This window comes from Molossus molossus, unplaced genomic scaffold (assembly GCF_014108415.1).
Source record: "Molossus molossus isolate mMolMol1 unplaced genomic scaffold, mMolMol1.p scaffold_m16_p_9, whole genome shotgun sequence".
Lineage (NCBI taxonomy): Eukaryota > Metazoa > Chordata > Mammalia > Chiroptera > Molossidae > Molossus > Molossus molossus.
Genome location: NW_023425403.1, coordinates 30206151 through 30225557, shown reverse-complemented (window position 1 = coordinate 30225557; position 19407 = coordinate 30206151). Strand labels below are relative to the sequence as shown.

The following is a 19407-nucleotide window of genomic DNA, read 5'->3' as shown; positions in this document are numbered from 1 at the left end:
CCCCAGCAGAAGGCTATATGTTGCTTCCTACATTCAGTGCGGTCTTTGAGTCCATCTGACCTGCTTTCTAGAGATGGATTTTTTAAAATATATGTGTCTTCTGTACTATTTTTGTCCGTTTGATATCAAGTTCTTTAGTTGTATAGAAACTCTATGACTAGTTCAGTGCTTGAGTGTCTTTAGATTCTAAAATAGCTGTTCTTTAATAAAATATTTAAAGATTTTTTTTTAAAAAAACTGAGCATCTTAATTTTTCTGTTCACTTTTGCTATCCATCTCTATTCCAGGCTATATTCCTATTATTTTGTTCTGAAGAACGAGTATTCTTCTTAAATAAAGTTTTTATTCACCTCTGAATAATGAACACTACAATTTTAGAGAATTGTAGGATCATTTTTTTATATGAGTATTATGCCAACTTTTTAAAAAAATCAATGCCAGAAAATCCAGGGGAAATGATCAATTATCTGTCCTCATCTTTTCAGACCAACAATTAACATCTGATCCACTTAACCACTCTCTTCTTGAAACAATGTTTTCAGTTGGCTTCTAAAATACTACATGGTCTGTTTTTCTTCTTCCTTACTCTTCTGTAGTAGCCAGTTTGTTGGTTTTTGTGTGTTGGTTCCCAGCTCCTCCTCCACTCTCTAGCCTCTATGGGAAAGTGCCTCAGGCCTTGATCTTCTAACCAGCTTTTCCACTTTGTCCAGTTTCACCTTTGTAAATACCATGTCTAGCTTTAAGATTCCTAAATTTGTATTCCAGCCCTGATCTCTCTTGAGCTCTAGTCCCATATATCAGACTGCCTACTGGTTATCTCTAGTTGTCCATAATAGGCACCTCAAAGATAAAGTGTCCTATAGAACTCGATTCTAGCTTCTCCTTAACTTTTCCCCATCTCAGTTAATGACACTTAAAAAAAATTTATTGGGGTGACATTAATTTCAAGCATACATTTCTATGATACATGATCTGTATCATGTGTACCCACCACCCAAAGTCAAATCATATTCCATCACCATCTATTTGGCCCCTTTACCTTATACTATCCCCCACACCCTTCCCTCTGGTAACCACCATACTGTTATCTGTATCTATAAGTTTCAGTTTTGTATCCCACATATGAGTGAAATCATATGGTTTTTAGCTTTTTAAAATTTTGCTTAAGGTCCATCCACGTTGTCACAAATGGCAGTATTTCATCTTTTCTTAGGGCTGAGTACTATTCCATAGTATATATGTTCCATATCTTTATCCTGTCCTCTATTGAAAGACACTTTGGTTGTTTCCACGTCTTGTCCACTGTAAACAGTGCTCCAATAAATATAAGGGCGCATGAGTCTTTGTGAATATGTTGTTGTTGGGGTTTTTTTTGCTTATATTTGCATTAAGTTTTTTTTATGTTTATTGTTGAATGTATTACAGATGTTCCTCATTTTTCCCCCATTGATCCCCTCCTCCCCACTGCTGCCCCCCTTCCACCTTTTCCCACACTGTTGTCTGTGTCCATTGGTTATGCATATATGCATATAAGTTCTTTGGTTTATTTCTTCCCACCCTCACCCCCCTTCTCTTTGAGGTTTGTCAGTCTAGCGACCAATTTGTACTTTTTAGTCCCTTTACCTTTTTTACCCATTCCCCCAACCCCCCTCCCATCTGGCAACCAACAAAATGTTCTCTGTATCTATGAGAATGTTTCTGTTCTGTTTGTTCATTTTGTTTGTAGATTCAGTTGTTGATAGCTATGTATTCATTGCCATTTTGTTTGTTCATATTTTTTATCTTTTTATTCAAGAAGACCCTTCAACATTTCATATAATAGTGGTTTGGTGATGATGAACTCCTTTAGCTCTTCCTTGTCTGGGAAACTCTTTATATGGCCATCGATTCTAAATGACAGCTTTGCAGGATAGAGTAATCTTAGTTGTAGGTTCTTGCTTTTCATCACTCCGAATATTTCTTGCCACTCCCTTCTGGCCTGTAAAGTTTCTTTTGAGAAATCAGCTAATAGTCATATGGGAGCTCCTTGTAGGTAACTAACTGCTTTTCACTTGCTGTTTTGAAGATTCTGTCTTGAACCTTTTGCATTTTGATGATGATGTGTCTTGGTGTGGGCCTCTTGGGGTTCATCTTGTTTGGGACTCTCTGTGCTTTCTGGACGTGTATGTCTGTTTCCTTCACCAAGTTAGGGAAGTTTTCTGCCATTATTGTTTCAAATAGGTTTTCGATTTCTTGTTCTCTCTCTTCTCCTTCTGGCGCCCCCAAGTTGCGAATGTTGGCACGCTTAAAGTTGTCCAGAGGCTCCTTACATTCTCCTCACTTTTTGGATTCTTTTTTCTTTTTGCTGTTCTGATTGGGTGTTTTTTGCTTCCTTATATTCCAAATCAATGGTTTGCTTCTTGGCTTTACCTACTCTACTATTGAATCTGTGTAAATTATTCTTTATTTCAGTTAGTGCCTCCTTCATTTCTGACTGTGCATCCTTCATTTCTGACCAGTCCTTTTTTATGGTCTTGAGGCCCTCACTAAGTTCATTGAACATCCTTATAAGCAGTATTTTGAACTCAGCATCTGTTAGGTTGCTTATCTCCCTTTCGCTTAGTTCTTTTCTTGGGGTTTTGTTCTATTCTTTCATTTGGGACCTGTTTCTTTGTCTCCTCATTTTGGCTGCCTCCCTGTGTTTGTTTCTGTGTATTACTTAACGAGAGGTACGGGGCTGAGACCAGATGCTGCTTGTTAGAAAGAATTTAGGAAAACCTGAAGCAGGATCCAAGATAGGCCAATCCAATGGTTAAGCAATTGGCAACAGCTTGGGTGGGCCTGAAAGTTGGATGGGGCGGGGCCTCAGGGAATAACCAGGGCGGGGCAAAGGTGTGAGCCAGGTTGCTGGAGTCCCAGATACGGCAACTCTCTGCCCCCCACCCCCCCCACCCCGGGGAAGAGCTCACCAAAGGAACAAAGGCCTCTGAAAGCACGTCTGTCCCAGAGAAAGCCCCCTCTCCAGCCTTCCCTCCAATGCCAAACAGCTCAGTTCCTCCCTGTATGTCTCTGGCGCTCCTTGGGCTGCCTCCCCTGCAAGCTTAGAGGAGAGAGTCTGATAAGTCCGTACCCAGGCCCTTTAAGAGGAGTTTCCTGGGGCTTCAGCTGCCTCAGCCTCCCTGAGCCTCAGTTCCCACTGGTTTTTCCAGCCAGAAGTTATGGGGACTTCTGGAACTGGAACCCTGAGCAGGGCACCTGGTGTGGGACGGAGACCCCCTAAATCCTCAGGGAAGACCTTCCCAGCCGCAGTATCCTCCTAATTCTTATCTGCCACACGTGGGTATGGACCAGCCAGTAGCGCCTCTGCCCCTCCTACCAGTCTTGATGCAGCTGCTTCTTTAATTTTTTAGTTGTAGGACTTCCATTCAACTTGATTTCAGGTGGTTTTGAATGATGGTTGTTCTGTAGTTTAGTTGTAGCTTTGATGTGGTTGTGGGAGGACGCGATACCGCATTTACCTACGCTGCCATCTTGACCGGAAGTCTCTGAATATGTTTTCAAGTTTTTCAGGTAGAGACCCAGAAGAGGTATTGCTGGATCACATGCTAGCTCTCTTCAATTTTTTTTGAAGAACCGCCATACTATTCTCCATAGTGGCTGTACCAGTTTACATTCCCACCAGCACTGAATGAGGGTTCTGTAAGGTAGCCAGGCGCCGCCGGTGGGAGGTGGGAAGAAACCGAAGAGCCAAACAGCTGAATAAGCAGAAATCAGGCCTTATTGGGTACACTCCGGGCGGGTTCACAGACTCCGGGGGTCGAGTCCAAGAAGCCGCGCCCGATGCTGGGGTTTGTGAATTTTATATCTGCGCCTATGGCAGCGGGAACCTGTTGTTAGGGTTAGGTCCTGAGGGGCTACGCATGGGGGCCCCTGGAATGTGAGTCTATTGTCCCGGAGCAAACAGTTCCTGGACTAGGACAGGAGAATGGGACAGGAGTTGATCTATGAGTTCGGGGCAAACAGTTCCTGAAACAGGGTGGGAGTCTGGGTTGGGTAAGCGAGGTAACGGCTGAACAGTTTGCCTGGCGCCAGTTCCCAGGCTATCAGACAGGTTCCTTTTTCCCTACAACCTCTCTATTTGTCATTACTTGTCTTATTCGTAATAGCCATTCTACAGGTATGAGGTGGTAACTCATTTTAGTTTTGATTTGCATATCCCTAATAGCAGGTGAAGTTGAGCATCTTTTCATATATCTGTTGGCCATTTGTATGTCTTCTTGGCAGACATGTCTATTCAGGTCCTCTGCCCATTTTTAAAGTTCTTTCTTGATTTTGAGAGACAGAGGAAGGGAGAGGGAGAGGGAGATAGAAACATTGATGAGAACATCGATTGGCCACGTTTTGCATGCCCCCCCACCCCCACTGGGGATTGGGCCCACAACCTGGGCAAGTGCACTGACCAGGAATTGAACCGGCAATCTCTTGGTGCATGGGTCAATGCTCAACCACTGAGTCACACCGGCCGGGCCCTCTGCACGTTTTTAAATTGCATTGTTTGTTTTTGAGTTGTATGAGTCTTTATATATTTTGGGTATTAACCACTTGTCAGAGCTGTTATTTACAAATATCACCTCCCATTGGGTTGGTTGCCTTTTTAGTTAATGACACTTTAATCTACCCTATAAGGCAAAAACCCTAGCAGTCATTCATAATTGCTCTTTTCACATCGCACATCCAATCTGTCAGCGCATGTTGTCTGATCTGTCTCCAGAATACGTATTCTTAACCAGATTGCCTTTCACCACCTTTACTGCCACTACCCTAGTGCACTGTACCATGATGTCGGTCCCAAATGACTGCCATAGCCTCCTCAGTGGGCTTCTTTCTTCTGCTCTTGTTCCCTACAAATAGGACAAGAGTGATTTTTTAAAAAATGTATATCAGAATATGTCATTCATTTGCTTAAATACCCTCTCGTTGCATTTAGAATAAAACCCACAATTTTGCCCTGGTTGTTATGGTCTAGTTGGTTGGATCATCATCCTGTACACCTGGTCAGAGCACATATCCAGGTAGGTTGTGAGTTTGATCCCCAGTCAGGGCACATGTGGGAAGCAACCAACTGATGTTTCTCTCACAGCAATGTTTCTCTATCTCTCTCCCTTTCTCTCACTAAAATCAATTTTAAAAATCCACACTCCTTTCCATGGCTTAAAAGGCCTAATCTGATCTATCTTCTACCATCTCTCCTACTTCCCACTTTTCCCTTTGATTTAGTACATAGATGAACCTGCTTCACGGCTCTTCTCTCATTGTTCAGTACTTTGCCTGGCTGCCTTCTTTTCATCATTCAAATCTCAGTCCAGTAGTCACATCCTTGTCACATTCTTGGATAACCCTTAGGTACTCTATCCATTACTAAGTTTTATTTTCTTCATAGCATTGAAACTATTTGAAACTTACATGTGTTACTTGCCTATTATCAGCTCCTTTCTCTTCCCATTTTCCCACCAATATAAGCTCCATGAAAGTAAGGAGTTAATTTTGTTTGCCACAGAGAGATGCTCAATAAATAGGTACTCATTAAATACCCTAAATTGCAATTTTGCTGAAGTGCCAAATACTTTGAATTACACAGTATATGGACACATCCGGATGTAGGATGGCCAATCATCCCGGGTTGGCAGGGACTGAAAAGTTCACTGGGATACAGAACTTTCTGGGCTACAACCAGGAAAGTCCTGGGCAAACCAAGATAAGTTAGTCACCCTAAGATATGTCACCATTTCAACAAATCGTGATATTAACAAAATATCAATAGGTTCTGCAACTTTAAGTAAAACAACATATAACAAAATCAACTTTACCATAGGCTAATTGATATAAACAAGAGTTAAGTTCCTATAGTATCTCATCAACATTACAGAGAAACAACATTGAATGAAACATTTTTCAAAGACCTTCTTACTTGAATATACCAGTGTACAATGTGGATCTTACAGGCAATTAGAGCATGAAGCATTTCCAAAACTTACTTGACCATGAAACATTTCTGTACTATTTTCATGAAAGCCACTTTGTGAAACTCTTATTCTAACTTCCTTCAATCAAACTCAGTTTTGTGATCATAGGAACTCATTTTCTTTCCTGCTTTTATATAAAGGTGAAGTTTTATGAAATGTCAGAGAGCTATGGCACTGTTTATCCAGGCACTATTCCACCTTATAAAATTTCCATTAAGTCGGATTATGAGTTCATAAGTTCTAACCAGAGGTACTGTAAAAATGGATTGTGGAATCCAGTATAAGTATTTGAGTCATATCACAAGATATAGAAACAATTTTTAAAAATAAACCAATTTAATAATACTGCTAGATGATATGAGAGGCAGGGACTCCCCATCCCACCACCACACAGATGTGTCTGAGCAAGAACAGGAGGTGTGTGCTTGTGGTCAGCAGGCCTGTGGTTGACAGGTAACCTTTTCTTCTTTCCTTCTTCTCCATAACAACTCACTCCCAAGTAATCTTTGAGACCCAAAGGAAGGGAGTTGCTCTTCCATCCTGGCTCTAGTGAGTCACTCTGTGGCCAAAAGGACTACAGACAGGGAGAGGTTAGCATTCACTTACAACCTTGCCAAAGGGAGTATAACCACCAAAGTGTAGGTAAAAAGAAAATTTTAGCAGCAGTGAAATGAAAAGAAGAAGAGAGAGGATGGGGCCAGGCCAAGTCCGTGATTTTAAAGTCTGTTCAAGAGAAGCCAAATCCAATGGACACTAACTGTGAGGACGTGTGGATCCGGGCCTCCAAAGATCAGGAGGGTCACCAGAGGACAGGCTGGCACCAAGTGCTGTTCATACTTTGTCCTGAAAAATTCATGTTAGACATTTGTCCAGTGGTCTGTGGGGCAACTGTACTTGAGTACTTTTTTCAGAGCAGAGGAAGGAGGTGTTGTGGTTTAGTCTCCCTAATGCTCCTGCTTGGCATCCACGTTCGCTGGGCCTCTGTGATGGAGGACTTCCAGTGTACAGACAAGTTGCTGGCAGTGCCCACGGAGAGCCACACCCTTGGTCCACAGTCAGTGCCACAACCGTTGGGGAAGTGAGAAGATCTCCATCTGGGTGCCGAAGACTGCTGGGACATCTACATAGCAGGAGCCACTGTGGGACAGCTTCAGGCCAGGCAGCCCCATCATGTGGTCAAGGCCACACACACAGTCATGAGGTCTGCTCCAAGCTATTCTGTTCTTCTTCTTCTGTCTGTAACCAGCTCCAATCTAGAGACTGAAAGTCAACAGGCAGGTTAAAAATACAGTGGCCACCAGTACACCTCAGGTTGTTTTTCTTTTCCAGGAGGCAACCAGCACAATTTAGAAGGAAATTTGAACCCTTTCATTAATAACAGTCTTTTTATTGCAGGGTATGCTTGAGCTAAATAGACATTCAAAATTGTACAGGATCTTTTCTTTGGACTAGATTGGAGTCCCTGAGATCCCTGGACGATGGAAAGTAGAAATGCAATTTTAGCTGTACTCACATTACTTATTTATGCCCACTGTGGGTAGGTGGTACCAAGGGCATTTAAGGTGGAGCAAGAGCACATGCAAAGGCCCTGTGGCTAAAGGAGCAAAGTTATACGTGGATTTTCTAATGTGCAGGGAGTAGGCACCTCTAGCTCCTGCGTGGTGGAAGGGTCACTGTACTAGAAAATCATAAGTGTATACTGAGATTAAGGAAACACTGGATTGCCTTTCCATATTCTTTTTCTCCGCTGCAGAAAGGACATGGGATAGCTGGGCTTCACACAGGCCATAATCTAGGAGCAAAGCAAATCTCAGCTATTGATTTCCAACTTCACCAGATGAAATGCTCTAATAAGACTTCCTTTTCCTCTGGTAGAAATGCAAATTAGCAGTGAAAGGATTAAATATACAGTCCCAGGAGGAGGAAGAGCAGCAACAACAGATATAGAAAGCCTACAAACCTGCCCTGGCTGATTTTTCTCAGTGGTTAGAGCGTCGGCCCGTGGACCAAAGGGTCTCGGGTTTGATTCCCAGTCAAGGGCACGTACTTGGGTTGCAGGTTCGATTCCCAGCCCAGGTCTGTGTCATGAGGGAGACAACCAATCAATGTGTTTCTCTCACATCAATGTTTTTCTCTCTCTCTCTCTCCCTCCCTCCCTCCCTTCTACTTTATCTAAAAATCAGTGGAAAATTATCAGTAAGTCTGCCAGTCAACAGTAGGCCATTCGTAGTAAAGTTTTTGTGGAGTCAAAAGTTATACGTGGATTTTCTAATGTGCAGGGAGTTGGCACCTCTAGCTCCTGCGTGGTGGAAGGGTCACTGTACTAGAAAATCATAAGTGTATACTGAGATTGAGGAAACACTGGATTGCCTTTCCATATTCTCTTTCTCTTCCGCTGCAAAAAGGACATGGGATAGCTGGGGTTCACATAGGCCATTACCTGTAAACTCTGGTCCTGTTCTTTCATGGTGTCTTGCATTGCACTTTCTAGCTGGGTGCAGAGAGTATGTGCTTCAGCCACCAGCTCTTCACTAAAGAAAAGGATCAAGTTACTAAAAAGTGTCAGTAATATTTTTTCAGAGATAATACTGCTTAAAAATATGCTAAAGAGCTTTTGACAAGATTTTTTAAATTAAATAAGAATTATTTTGGTGATGAGGGTCTTTAAAACACCATGTTGCCCTGGCCAGTGTTGCATCAGCCCGGGCACCAAAGGGTTGCAGGTTCAATACCTAAAGGGCACATACCTAGGTTGCAGGTTTGATCCCCAGCCCCAGTCTCTCACATTGTGTCTCTTTCACACTGATGTTTCTCTCTCTCTCTCCCCTCCCTCCCTCCCTCCCTCTCTCCCTTCTATTCTCTCTAAAATTCAATGGGAAGAATATCTTTGGGTGAAGATAAAAACAAAACAAAACAAAACAAAAACACGTCAGACTAGTGATTTCATTCATGTCGTTAAGTACTTTCAGAAGACCAAATCTAGCTATGAACATTGCCTGTCACAGTGTGAAAAAGCAAATAGATCCCTCCTTAATAAAAACAAAAGTAAAAGAACTCTTTCTGATTTAACTAGATAGCTGAATTTATTAAATTCTCTCCAAACTGCCAAAATCTAAAGATAACTCCCAAATCACCTGTTTTCTAATTTTTGAAATAGAAAAAAAATATATATAAACCAAGCAATTTCACCAGGTTTTCACAGTTCCTTGAGATCTGAGAAAAAGCAGGTCTGGGAACTGATTTCATTTAATCTGTGTTCTCTCTTTTCTATGATTTCAGTCCTATCAAAAATGGGCCATGGGGCCCAGCTGGTTTGGCTCAGTTGGTTGAGTGTTATCCCAAGAGGGGTGTTATCCTAAGAGGTGGCCGGTTCAATTCTGGGTCAGGACACATGCCTGGGTTGCAGATTAAATCCCCAGTAGGGGGCATGCAGGAGGCAGCTGATCAATGTTTCTATCTCTCTCTCTCCCTTCCTCTCTATTAAAAAAAAAATCAATAAAAATATTAAAAACAAAAAACCACCACCACAGGCTGTAGTAAGATAGGGAAAGTATAATAAGCCATCTGCCCTTTTCTAATCTCAGCTCTGTGATGCAGAGAAACAACTGGCAACCTGTGCTCCCAGGATGACTCTTCTAGATCGTTGAGTATATCACTGGAGGGAATATGAAAAGTCCAGGAAGGCAGTGTCCTCTCACCTTGCTAAGTATGACACTGATGGAAGGAACTCAGGGCACTTTTTTGCTTAGCCTCATCTACAGGACTACTGACTAAGTTAAAGCCTAGGTGCCAGCTCCGGCAGACAATGTAGGAGGCACAGGATCCAGTGATTATCCTCAAGGAACTCACAGTAGGTTGGGGAGAGAATTAGGAACCTAAAGCCACATATAATTAAGTACCAAAACAGTATATAGGCTATGAACTCCCCAAGTACTAGAACAGGACTTTTAAAAACAGTTTTATTGAGGTAAATTTACATATCATAAAGTTTACCCAGTTAAAGTGTGCAATTCGACAGTTTCACCACATTTACAGAGTTGTACAATCATCACAGTAATCTAATCTTGGAACATTTTCATCACCCATAAAAAATCTTGTACCCGCCCTGGCCGGTTTGGCTCAGCAGTTAGAGCGGCGGCCTGCGGTCCAGAGAGACCCGGGTTCGGTTCCCGCTAAGAGCACATACCTCGGTTACAGTTTGTCCCCGGCCCTGGTTGGGTTGTGCGGGTGGCAGCCACTCGATGTGTCCCTTTCACATCGATGTTTCTCTCTCTCTCTCTTCCTCTCTCCCCCTCCTGCTCTATCTGAATAAAAAATGGAAAAATATCCTCCGGTGAGGATAACAAAAAAAAAAATCTTATTCCCATTATCAATCACTTCCCATTCCCCCTCCCCACCTGTCCTAGGCAATCATTAATCTATTTTCTATGTCTATAGATTTGCCTATAGGAACTGATTTTAACCATCTCCAGGGCCTAGGCCCTGGCACACAGAACGTGCTGAGTTAATGGGTATGAGACTGAATTATAAACGAAAACAAAAAAACCCACAGGAGGTCCAAGAAGAGAACGATCTCGTGTGCTTGTGTGGTCAGAGCTTTGGAGGAGATGGGAAGCAGATGAGCCCTCCAGATGAGAGGAGCATTCCAGGGAAGTTTCTCCACTTGAGTGTGCATCAGAATCAGCCAGGGCTTGTTAAACACAGACCGCTGTGCCCCACCCGAGTTTCTGATTCAGAATCTGCATTTCTAACAAGATGCTGCTGATGCTCCTGGTCTGGACCAGACTTTAAGGACCACTGGGCTAGAGCAAGGAGTTTGTGGATCCACCTGGAGAGCCTCTCTGAGGTGGCTGTGAATGCCTGAAAAGGCTCAGGATGGATTTTTTAGGGAGTGAGGAACCATTACTACTTACTGACCAAGGAATAACTTGATCAAAATGGTATTTTGGGAGGACTAACTTGACCAGAAAGGGCTTGGAGGCAGTACGAGGCAGGAAGCAGGGAGGCCGAAAGCCTTGCCGGAAAGGGCTGAAGTGCTCTGCGCACTCCTCTGTGGCAGCGGTCCAGGTAACAGGAGGGGAGAAGAGGGGTGAGCCACTCCACCGGGAGGTGATGAGAAGCAGTGGGAGGAAAATGTAACAGTAACTCAAAGTGTGGTGGGGTGGGAGGGAGGAGGCAAGATGACTCGGGTGGATGAACATGGCCCTCCCTATAGGGAATCTGGTTTTGAAGACCAGATAATGACTAATGGACTACATAACAGCATGTGACTGCCTAGCATTTTCAATATTCTTATTGAGCAATTAGTATTCCAACCCTCAGCCAGGGAAATTTTAGTTACCAAGATATTCTGACTCCCAAGGGACTGAGACATTTGTCCCTGCAGTGCCTACCATATGTAACAAATGCAAAGAAAAACATGCACAAAATCATTAGACAGATGAAATGGTCTATCAGTGATAAACATCCATTTCCATCTGATGACCTCCTGATGTGCCCTTGAATATTACACTTGGCACTGTTAACAATGACGTACCTTTTGTTGACTGACTCAGGTGAGCTGTTGGGAGCGGTGGAAGGCTGAGACATCAACTGTCCAGAGTGACTAAGGCGAGAAGTGTTCATGCTATCTGGGCTTCCACTAACAGGACCACGAACCTTGCTCTAAAGGACGAAACCAAAAGGAAAGTCAACAAAATTGTGGAGCAAAGAGATAATTCAACTTTTGCATTCACACTGTGGTGTTTTCTCATGAGGCAGCTGGCCACAAGACGCATGCTATTCCTAGAGGATACCGGGCAACACCTCTATCCATGACAACAGCTCATAGTTTGCATTTCAGTTTAGAAAACGTTTCTCTATCAGGTGTACTTTTTTTTTAATCCTCACCGAAGGACATTCTTCCATTTTTTATTCAGATAGAAGGGGGGAAGAGAGAGGAAGAGAGAGAGAGAAACATCAACGTGAAAGGAACACATTGGGTGGCTGCCACCCACACGACCCAACCAGGGCCAGGGACAAACTGCAACCGAGGTACATGCCCTTAGCGGGAACCGAACCTGGGTCACTGTGGACCGCAGGCCGACGCTCTAACTGCTGAGTCAAACCAGCCAGGACTAGGTGTATGTACTTTTTGATAAAAGATTCTAAACATAGGGAGATTTGAGTGCCTGTATTTGTAAGCTTTATGTCTCTAAGTTTGATTGCTTAATGAACTCGCATAAGGAAATTAAAAGTGAAGTGTTATTACTCTTTTCCAAGTAGAAGACTAAGGCTCAAAAAAGTTATCAGTGACTTTTTGTGAATGCACCATTTGTGGGACAGCAGAGAAGAAAACCAAGATAGTCTGACACCCAGGCTGCTGCAGCCATTCCACCTCAAAGCCAAGATGCTAAACCAAAGGCTCCTGCTCCAGCTACTTGCACCTCCTCAAACCTGCAGCCTGCAGCCTACGGTCAACCTTCTCAGCACCCCACGCCACCTCTTCCTCCCTGAGTCCCCAGCACACTCTCATCTGTTGGCCTCACCTACTTACTGCTCATTAACCCCTCTCCTTGCCCTCACTGCAGCCTGCAGTGTTTCATCCCTCTCAGCCGCTCAAATGTGGGACCCATCCTGGCTCCACATCTTCCCTTCTAGCTGAATGTCAAGGTCCAACCTCACCCAGCCTTTTGCCCTGCTCTTTGTCTTCTGCTGTGTCTTCCCTGATGATTATCATCCTTGGAGAGACCCAGCCACCTACCTCCTTCAGTTCTGCCTGGGTCTGCAAGTGAGGAAGGAGATCACTACTGTGCTGTTTGGCTCCTTACTTTTCTACCATCCTGGCCTCTGCACCACAGGAACTACTCATTTCCAGCCTCCATTGAGAGGCACTTCATGCTCAAGATGAGGTCTGCCAAAGTCTCAAATCTGTTCTCCAGTGCTATTAGTGAGTTTTCTAAACTTAATGTGATCACCTCATTCCCATACTTAACTTCTTTCAAAATAAAAGGAAAAAACAAATACTGCAGTGTTTCCTCTATGTCTTCAAAATAAAGTGTGGCTGCCCTGGCCTGTGCAGCTCAGTGGTTGGAAAGTTGGCCCATGCACCGAAGAGTCGCAGGTTCAATCCCTGTCAAGGGCACATACCTGGATTGTAGGCTAGATCCCCAGCTGAGGCCAGGGCGCAAGCATGAGGCAACCAATCCATATGTCTCTCTCACATAAGTGTTTCTCTCTCCCTCTCTCTTCTCTCTCCCTCCTCCCCCCCCCCTTTTACTCTCTCTAAATATCAATGGAAAAATATCCTTAGGTGAGGATTAAAAAAAAAATTTTAAATAAAGTGTGGCTTGTATGAGCTAGCCCCTGCCTACCTGGTGCAATGCCATCCCCAGTGATACCCTTCCCTACACCAACCAACCTGCTTATACCTTCTCTCCACGCCTTTGTCAGAGCAATGTCTTTGTTCTGGAATGTCCTCATCTCCACCTAGCCACCTACCAACTTCCTACTCATTCTTCAGGTGAAACAATACCTCCTTGTGAATGTTTTCTGTGGTTCCCTCACCTCTAAGACTGAAGCTGGCATTCCTCCTCTGTATTCATGCTATAGCTTGTGCTTACTATAGTTGATGTAGGGCACTTCCTGCCCTAAATTGTTCTCAGTCACTTCCCTGTCTGTGCCCCTCACCAGATCAGGAGTTCATTGGGCCAGGTGCTACCTTATTTTTCCTCCAATAACTCCAGCACCCTGCTGGGCATATAGTCAGCACTCAATAAATGTTGAATGGATACAGATGGCAGATCAGGCCATTGACTGTGAATACCTCAACTTCCCTCTCCCTCTTAAATCGTCTCTGCCTGGTCATCTCTCCCCCTTTTCCTCCTTACTTCCCAAGGCCAAGCTCATCATGCTGACCTCTCTCCATTGTTCTCAAGACTGGAGACTAAACTGTATCCTACCACTTTGACACTGTGAATCCCCCGGAACACTGTCTCCTTCTGATTGGCCTACAAATATGCTCCAGTTGCCATGATCTTAAACATCCCCATCCTGCCAGCCAGTGTGCCTCAGTGGTTGAGCATCAACCCATGAACCAAGAGGTCACTGGTTCGATTCCTGATCAGGGAACAGGCCCAGGTCGTGGGCCCAATCCCCAGTGGGGGGCATGCAGGAGGCAGCCAGTTGATGTTCTCTCTCATTGGTTTCTATCTCTCTCTTCTTCTCCCTTCGTCTCTCTCTAAAATCAATAAAGAAAAAAACAAAAACCCCATCTTTGTATCCCACCTCAAGAATTCCCATTCTCCTCTTTGCTCTTAAAGGCCACAATGACTACATGGCTCTCTTTTCAGCCTTTGTGCGGCCTTCAGAGTGCAGGCCACTCTCCCATCAGCTCTGGCTTCCATGGCTTTTGCCTGGCTCTTTCACTTCTCTGTCCTGAGCTCTCTTTTTCGTTTCATGTTTTCTCTCTGAGCAACATTCAGTGGAGTCACAGTTATATTAAGACTGATGGTAAGCACGGAAAGTATGAGTTACAATGGAAGCCGCATACATAGATGAGGATCCACCACATCATGCTGCCATGCGCTGTAGGGAAGAATAAATGCAGGACCCCCAAAAGATCCATCCATTCCTAACTCCAAGAACCTGGGAATGGGACCTTATTTGGAAAGAGGGTCTTTCCAGATGTAGTTAAGGATCCTGAGATGAGATCATCCTGGACTATTCAGGTGGGACTTAAATCCAATGACAAGTGTTTTTATAAGAGATACTCAGAAGAGAGACACAGAGAAGGCCATGTGAAGACAGAGGCAGAGACTGGAGTGATTCAGCCACAAGCCAAGGATCACCTGGGCCACCAGAAGCTGGAAGAGGCAAGGCTCCTCTACAGCCCATCTCTACCAACACCTAGATTTTAGACTCTGACAGAATACTTTGTGGAAATTTATTACAGTAGCCACAGGAAGTGCATACATGCATAAATAAAAACAATGAGCCTAGGCTGTAACTCTGCCCCTCCCTGCTCACTCAAAGTTATGAAGAAGTGAAAAGTGAGCAACAGCAGCTGAGTGGTTTGTCAGTGGCTTTGTGGTCTCCCTTGTTGGGTGGTGACAGTTGCACAGAGGTGGAAAGGCCCAGAGAGGCTGGCAGACTGAGGGCTGTGTGCCTGGCTACAAGGCTTCACTCACACAAGCGATCTTCAGGAGATTCCAGAGCTCCTTCTGTCGCTTTTCCTGAAGCCGAACAACAGTCTTCTCATCCTCATTCATTAAACTCACCACCTCCTCCACCTTGGGCAACAATTCCAGAGCCTTCTGCTTGCAAACCACAGTTTTACTGTAAAGAATAAACAAGAAAAAGCCCAGTGGCATTTGGGTTGAAGAAAGCAGGACATAATCCCTGGTGATTATGAATCCAATCAGCAATTGCAGATAAATTTTCTTCAGGTGGGCAAGCGCATCAGCGTGAAGAAATGGCCTCACACAGCCTCGCTGCTTCTCCACAATCCACCTCGAGTAGGAAAATCAGGGATATACCTGAGCTGTGTGTAAATCACTCGCACTTTCTTCTCAAAGGCTTGGATTGCCTGAAGTAGCAGCCGTACCATTTCCTGACTGTCACCCTCGGTTCGCTGGTCTGGAGAGAGGAAAGGAGTTTCATAGTTCCTCCAGATGGCTGGCAGAGTCCCAATGCCTCACACCTGAGGTAACAAGGAACCCAAGGAATCCCCTTACCTCTTGGTTTTTCCCTGAGTCTCCTGTAAAGCTCCCTTGCTTGCTCTTCTCTGAAATATACAAATAAGAAGCTCTGTCTAGATTTGAGGACAAATTAGCACACTTGAAGCACTGATAAGCTAATTCCTGCCAGTAGAATTACTGATTTCTAGAAGTAAGTCTGGCAATATGTCCTGACTGGAGAAAATGACTATTCCTGGTTTTAGTATAGGTGAGGTTTAAAATAAGGGAATGATCACCATCATTATAAAAAATCAAACATCTCCAAGGTTTATGAGAGAGGATCTTAAAGAAAGGAATCTCCATTCTGTCCCTTAGAATTTCTGTCCACTTGGCTTCCACAATAGTAATTCCAGGTACCATCCCTGGACCTGAGCCCAGAGAACATGGTTTCCTTTTGAAAATGCAAGACCAGGGAGGACACAAACTCCAACCCCTTTTTCCCCTTAACACAGTGAGACTGGCTGACATTTTCAGAGATGATTCTCATTTGAAAACTAGGGGAGAATAAAAGTTTAAGTGATTCAAGAAAATATAGAATACAAATAATCAGATTTCTAGATTCTCAGTTCCTGGTCCTGAGAATCCTAGTAGAAGCATCAGAGGACACTGCTCAGCCCAAATGAGATAACTCCTGAGAAATTGATGAGCTTGCCTGCCTCCTCCCGTCTGCACCCTGGGGGCTGTGTGCAACTTCCTTCAGGCAGGACTGCTCTTCCTAGGCCCCTCGTCCTCTCTTGGAGCCAAGGCCAAAGTCCTGATAAAGACTCAAATGAACAGTTTCCAGGTCCAAACTTCTAAGAGTTGCCAGTCTTCTCCTTCTCTGCTCTACTTTCTGCTCTTTGAGCTATACCTGGGTCAAGGTGGGCTGGACAAACAGTGATGCCTGAAACCATGGTAAAGGCTCCTTGCGGTATAGCCTTCATAGTTTACACACTACTGCTCTGTGCATTATCTGAACTGATCTTCACAACTTTGGGAGACGAGACCATTTTTCTGGCCACTAAATAGATATGGAAACAAAGACTCAAAGTGATGGTGATGTGTCCTTGTTCATTTCTGGAACATGCTGAGATGATTCACTGGGGATGAGGGTATATGCTCTACAGGAGAACAGCCTCACAAGCTTCCATAATAACCACACATGATCCCAACACACATATGGAAACTCCAGTTGGGATATGTGCATGTGTTGGGGACAGTGTGCGGCCCCCGCCCAGTTGGTACTCACAGGTCGTCCAGTGTTCCCCCCTGCTTCCGACCCATTGGGCTCCTCTGCAAGTCCACGATGTCTGTCTGCAATGCCATCATCCGTTCCACCAGATGTTTCACTTCATTCTCCTGATTAAAAAAAACAAAACAAAACAAAACTGTGCTTATGTCAACTGACATCATAAGATCATTCTGAGGTGCAAGATTTTCAGGGAAAACCCTCCAAACTCACTGTAGACTCTCAATTGACTGGCTAGAAGGAATATGGACTTTGGAATCAGAATGAGCTGGTTTGGATCTTGGGTCTACCACTTTCTGTGTGACCCTTGGGCAAATTACTTAACCCCTATCTGCAGTCTCCTCCACCATAAAATAGGCTTCTGATAGGGCTGTTTTAGGGGTCAGATAAGTATGTAAAGGATCTGGCCTGGTGCCTGGCATATAGAACATGCCCCGTGTACATTCCTCTCTCTCCTTAGTTTGTCCATCCAGGGCCATCCCATGTGGGGGTGGGATTCCGTTCACAGATTACATATATGAGCGCCGAGATGGGGGTGGAGCACTACCCATTTCTATGGTTAAATAAGTTGTCTATATATATTCACATTTAAGCATTCATTCAGTACCAATTTACAGAAACAAACATCAAAACACATAGGTGAAGGTCCTTGCCCAAGTTCACAGGGGAAAATGGTGAAAAAGTCCAAGAAAAAGCCTCAGAGCCCAAGGTCTTCAATTTGGTTGAGGGTCACTAAGTAACACTTCCCCTGCCTTCCTAATTAATGTTTTCCAGTGGCATTTGGTTTACACTGTCCTAAGACTCTGCCTAGACCTTTTCTTTCCTATGGATTTAGTGTCCCCAAAAAACTAGGCAAAAACTTTTGACTAGATGGAGTGTTTATCATTCATCCAAGGCCCTTTCGAATAGGAAGAGGTCTCTTCTCCACGAGGACACTTCACACTTTGCTCCTTACTCAAATCTGGACCAGCTCTGTCCATCTGTATAGCTCCTGGATCTGCCACAGTTGGGCCCCCTTTAGTTGACTACTCTGCCAGCTTCTTTCCATCAATTTCTAGTTAAAGTCAAAGAGCAAGGTGAGGAAAACTTGAGTTCTCACATACAAGGTCAACCTAGTGTTTGAAGAGAAAGTGGGAAATGGCAGAAAATAGCCTCATCTCCCATCAGTAAGGATATGAACCTAAAATGAGTCTCCTACCCGCCCACAGAGCTCCACAGCCTGTTCCATTTCCCTCCAGGCCAGTAGCAGTTTATCTGATGCTGGAAAAAAAAAATGTAGGGGAAAAAAATAAAAAACAAAATGAAGACACCACAAAACCAAAACAGAATAAGCAACTCAATTTTAAAGAATAAAAGAAAACTCAGGAAGAGAAAACAAGAACAAAATGGTCTCTCCAAACTCATTGCAAAGAGTACACTCACTGATCCCAAACTCAGTTTGCTCACTATACTTCTCCAGGTCAATCTGGATGCTGGTCTTAAAGAAATCCAACTTGGCCTTGAGCTGCTGAGACATGGAGGCCATGGAGTTCTTCATCTTGGAGAGGCAGCTGTTATTCCGGAGGAGATTCATCCTGCAAGGACCACAAGAAACAGAGCCTTGGGGCATCTTTGGGATCCAAATACCATTTCCTGCACAATAACACAACTGCCTCAAATGCCAAGGCAGATCTCTGCTATAATTATTGTAAGAGCAGCCACTTACAACCATAAAGACAATTTCCTAGTCCTCAGCAATGCATGAGGTCCTGCACCAAAACTGGAATTAGAGGACTACACAAATGGCCAATAATCCAAACTAGTCATAATCTGGGGAAAGAGTTAGTCAGCCCCTGGCATGACAATCAGGGGAATGTTGCTGACCCAAATTGCAATGAGCTCCTCCACATTCTAAATTCTGCCCCCAGTTTAGTCAACCCAGCCCTCCGTTTACACTCCTGGCAATGTGCTGACCTCACCCTGTCAGGTCTAAAAGGGCCTCCCTCCAGCCAGCCCAGCTGACCACTTCCTGCCCATCCAAACCAGTGTCTCCCTCTTGTCTCTCCTAACAGTTGCTTCTGGGCCCCTGCCTCTGCCACCTCCCTGTGGCAAAAGCCACCAAGCAATTTTAAATAAGTTAAGTCCAAAACCGCCTGGCACAATACATGGCAGCTCGCTGTCCCTGCTGCAGGCGGTTACAGTCCTCCTTCAGGGTTTGGATGCTGTGCCAGACCTGGCCCCACACTTTCCGCAGCTGGAAGAAAGGCAGATTCCTCTTGGGCTCTTGAACTGGAACAGAGACATATACAATTGTCAGAGAACAACTCCCCTACGATTAACCACATCCTGCCTTGCAACATCACTGGCACGTTCACATTTTTAAAAGTTATATAACTACTATACTATTATATAACTTTTTGGGGCGTTATGCCTGGTTACTGTCTCATATATTTTTGGTACCCCATTACAGAACAAGCATGTA

The 19407-nt window shown here is 44.2% G+C and overlaps 1 protein-coding gene across 14 annotated transcripts in view; it reads right to left on the bottom strand.

Annotated features, from left to right (window-relative positions):
• Positions 1-4839: 4839 nt before the first annotated feature.
• Positions 4840-19407, bottom strand: part of IKBKB (inhibitor of nuclear factor kappa B kinase subunit beta) — a 75391-nt gene continuing 60823 nt past the window's right edge. For 10 of the 14 annotated variants that reach the window (XM_036249763.1, XM_036249760.1, XM_036249769.1 and 7 more), the window contains 9 exons: positions 19091-19214; positions 18369-18520; positions 18145-18206; positions 16947-17056; positions 15716-15765; positions 15518-15617; positions 15170-15317; positions 11539-11666; positions 8326-8533 (listed from right to left, as the gene is read on the bottom strand). In XM_036249763.1, the coding sequence (XP_036105656.1) occupies positions 8326-8533; positions 11539-11666; positions 15170-15317; positions 15518-15617; positions 15716-15765; positions 16947-17056; positions 18145-18206; positions 18369-18520; positions 19091-19214 (1082 nt within the window). Of the gene's footprint in view, positions 4881-6319; positions 7263-8325; positions 8534-11538; positions 11667-15169; positions 15318-15517; positions 15618-15715; positions 15766-16946; positions 17057-18144; positions 18207-18368; positions 18521-19090; positions 19215-19407 lie in introns of those variants that run through there. The other 4 variants (XM_036249768.1, XM_036249772.1, XR_004958047.1 and 1 more) reach the window with 3 other exon arrangements.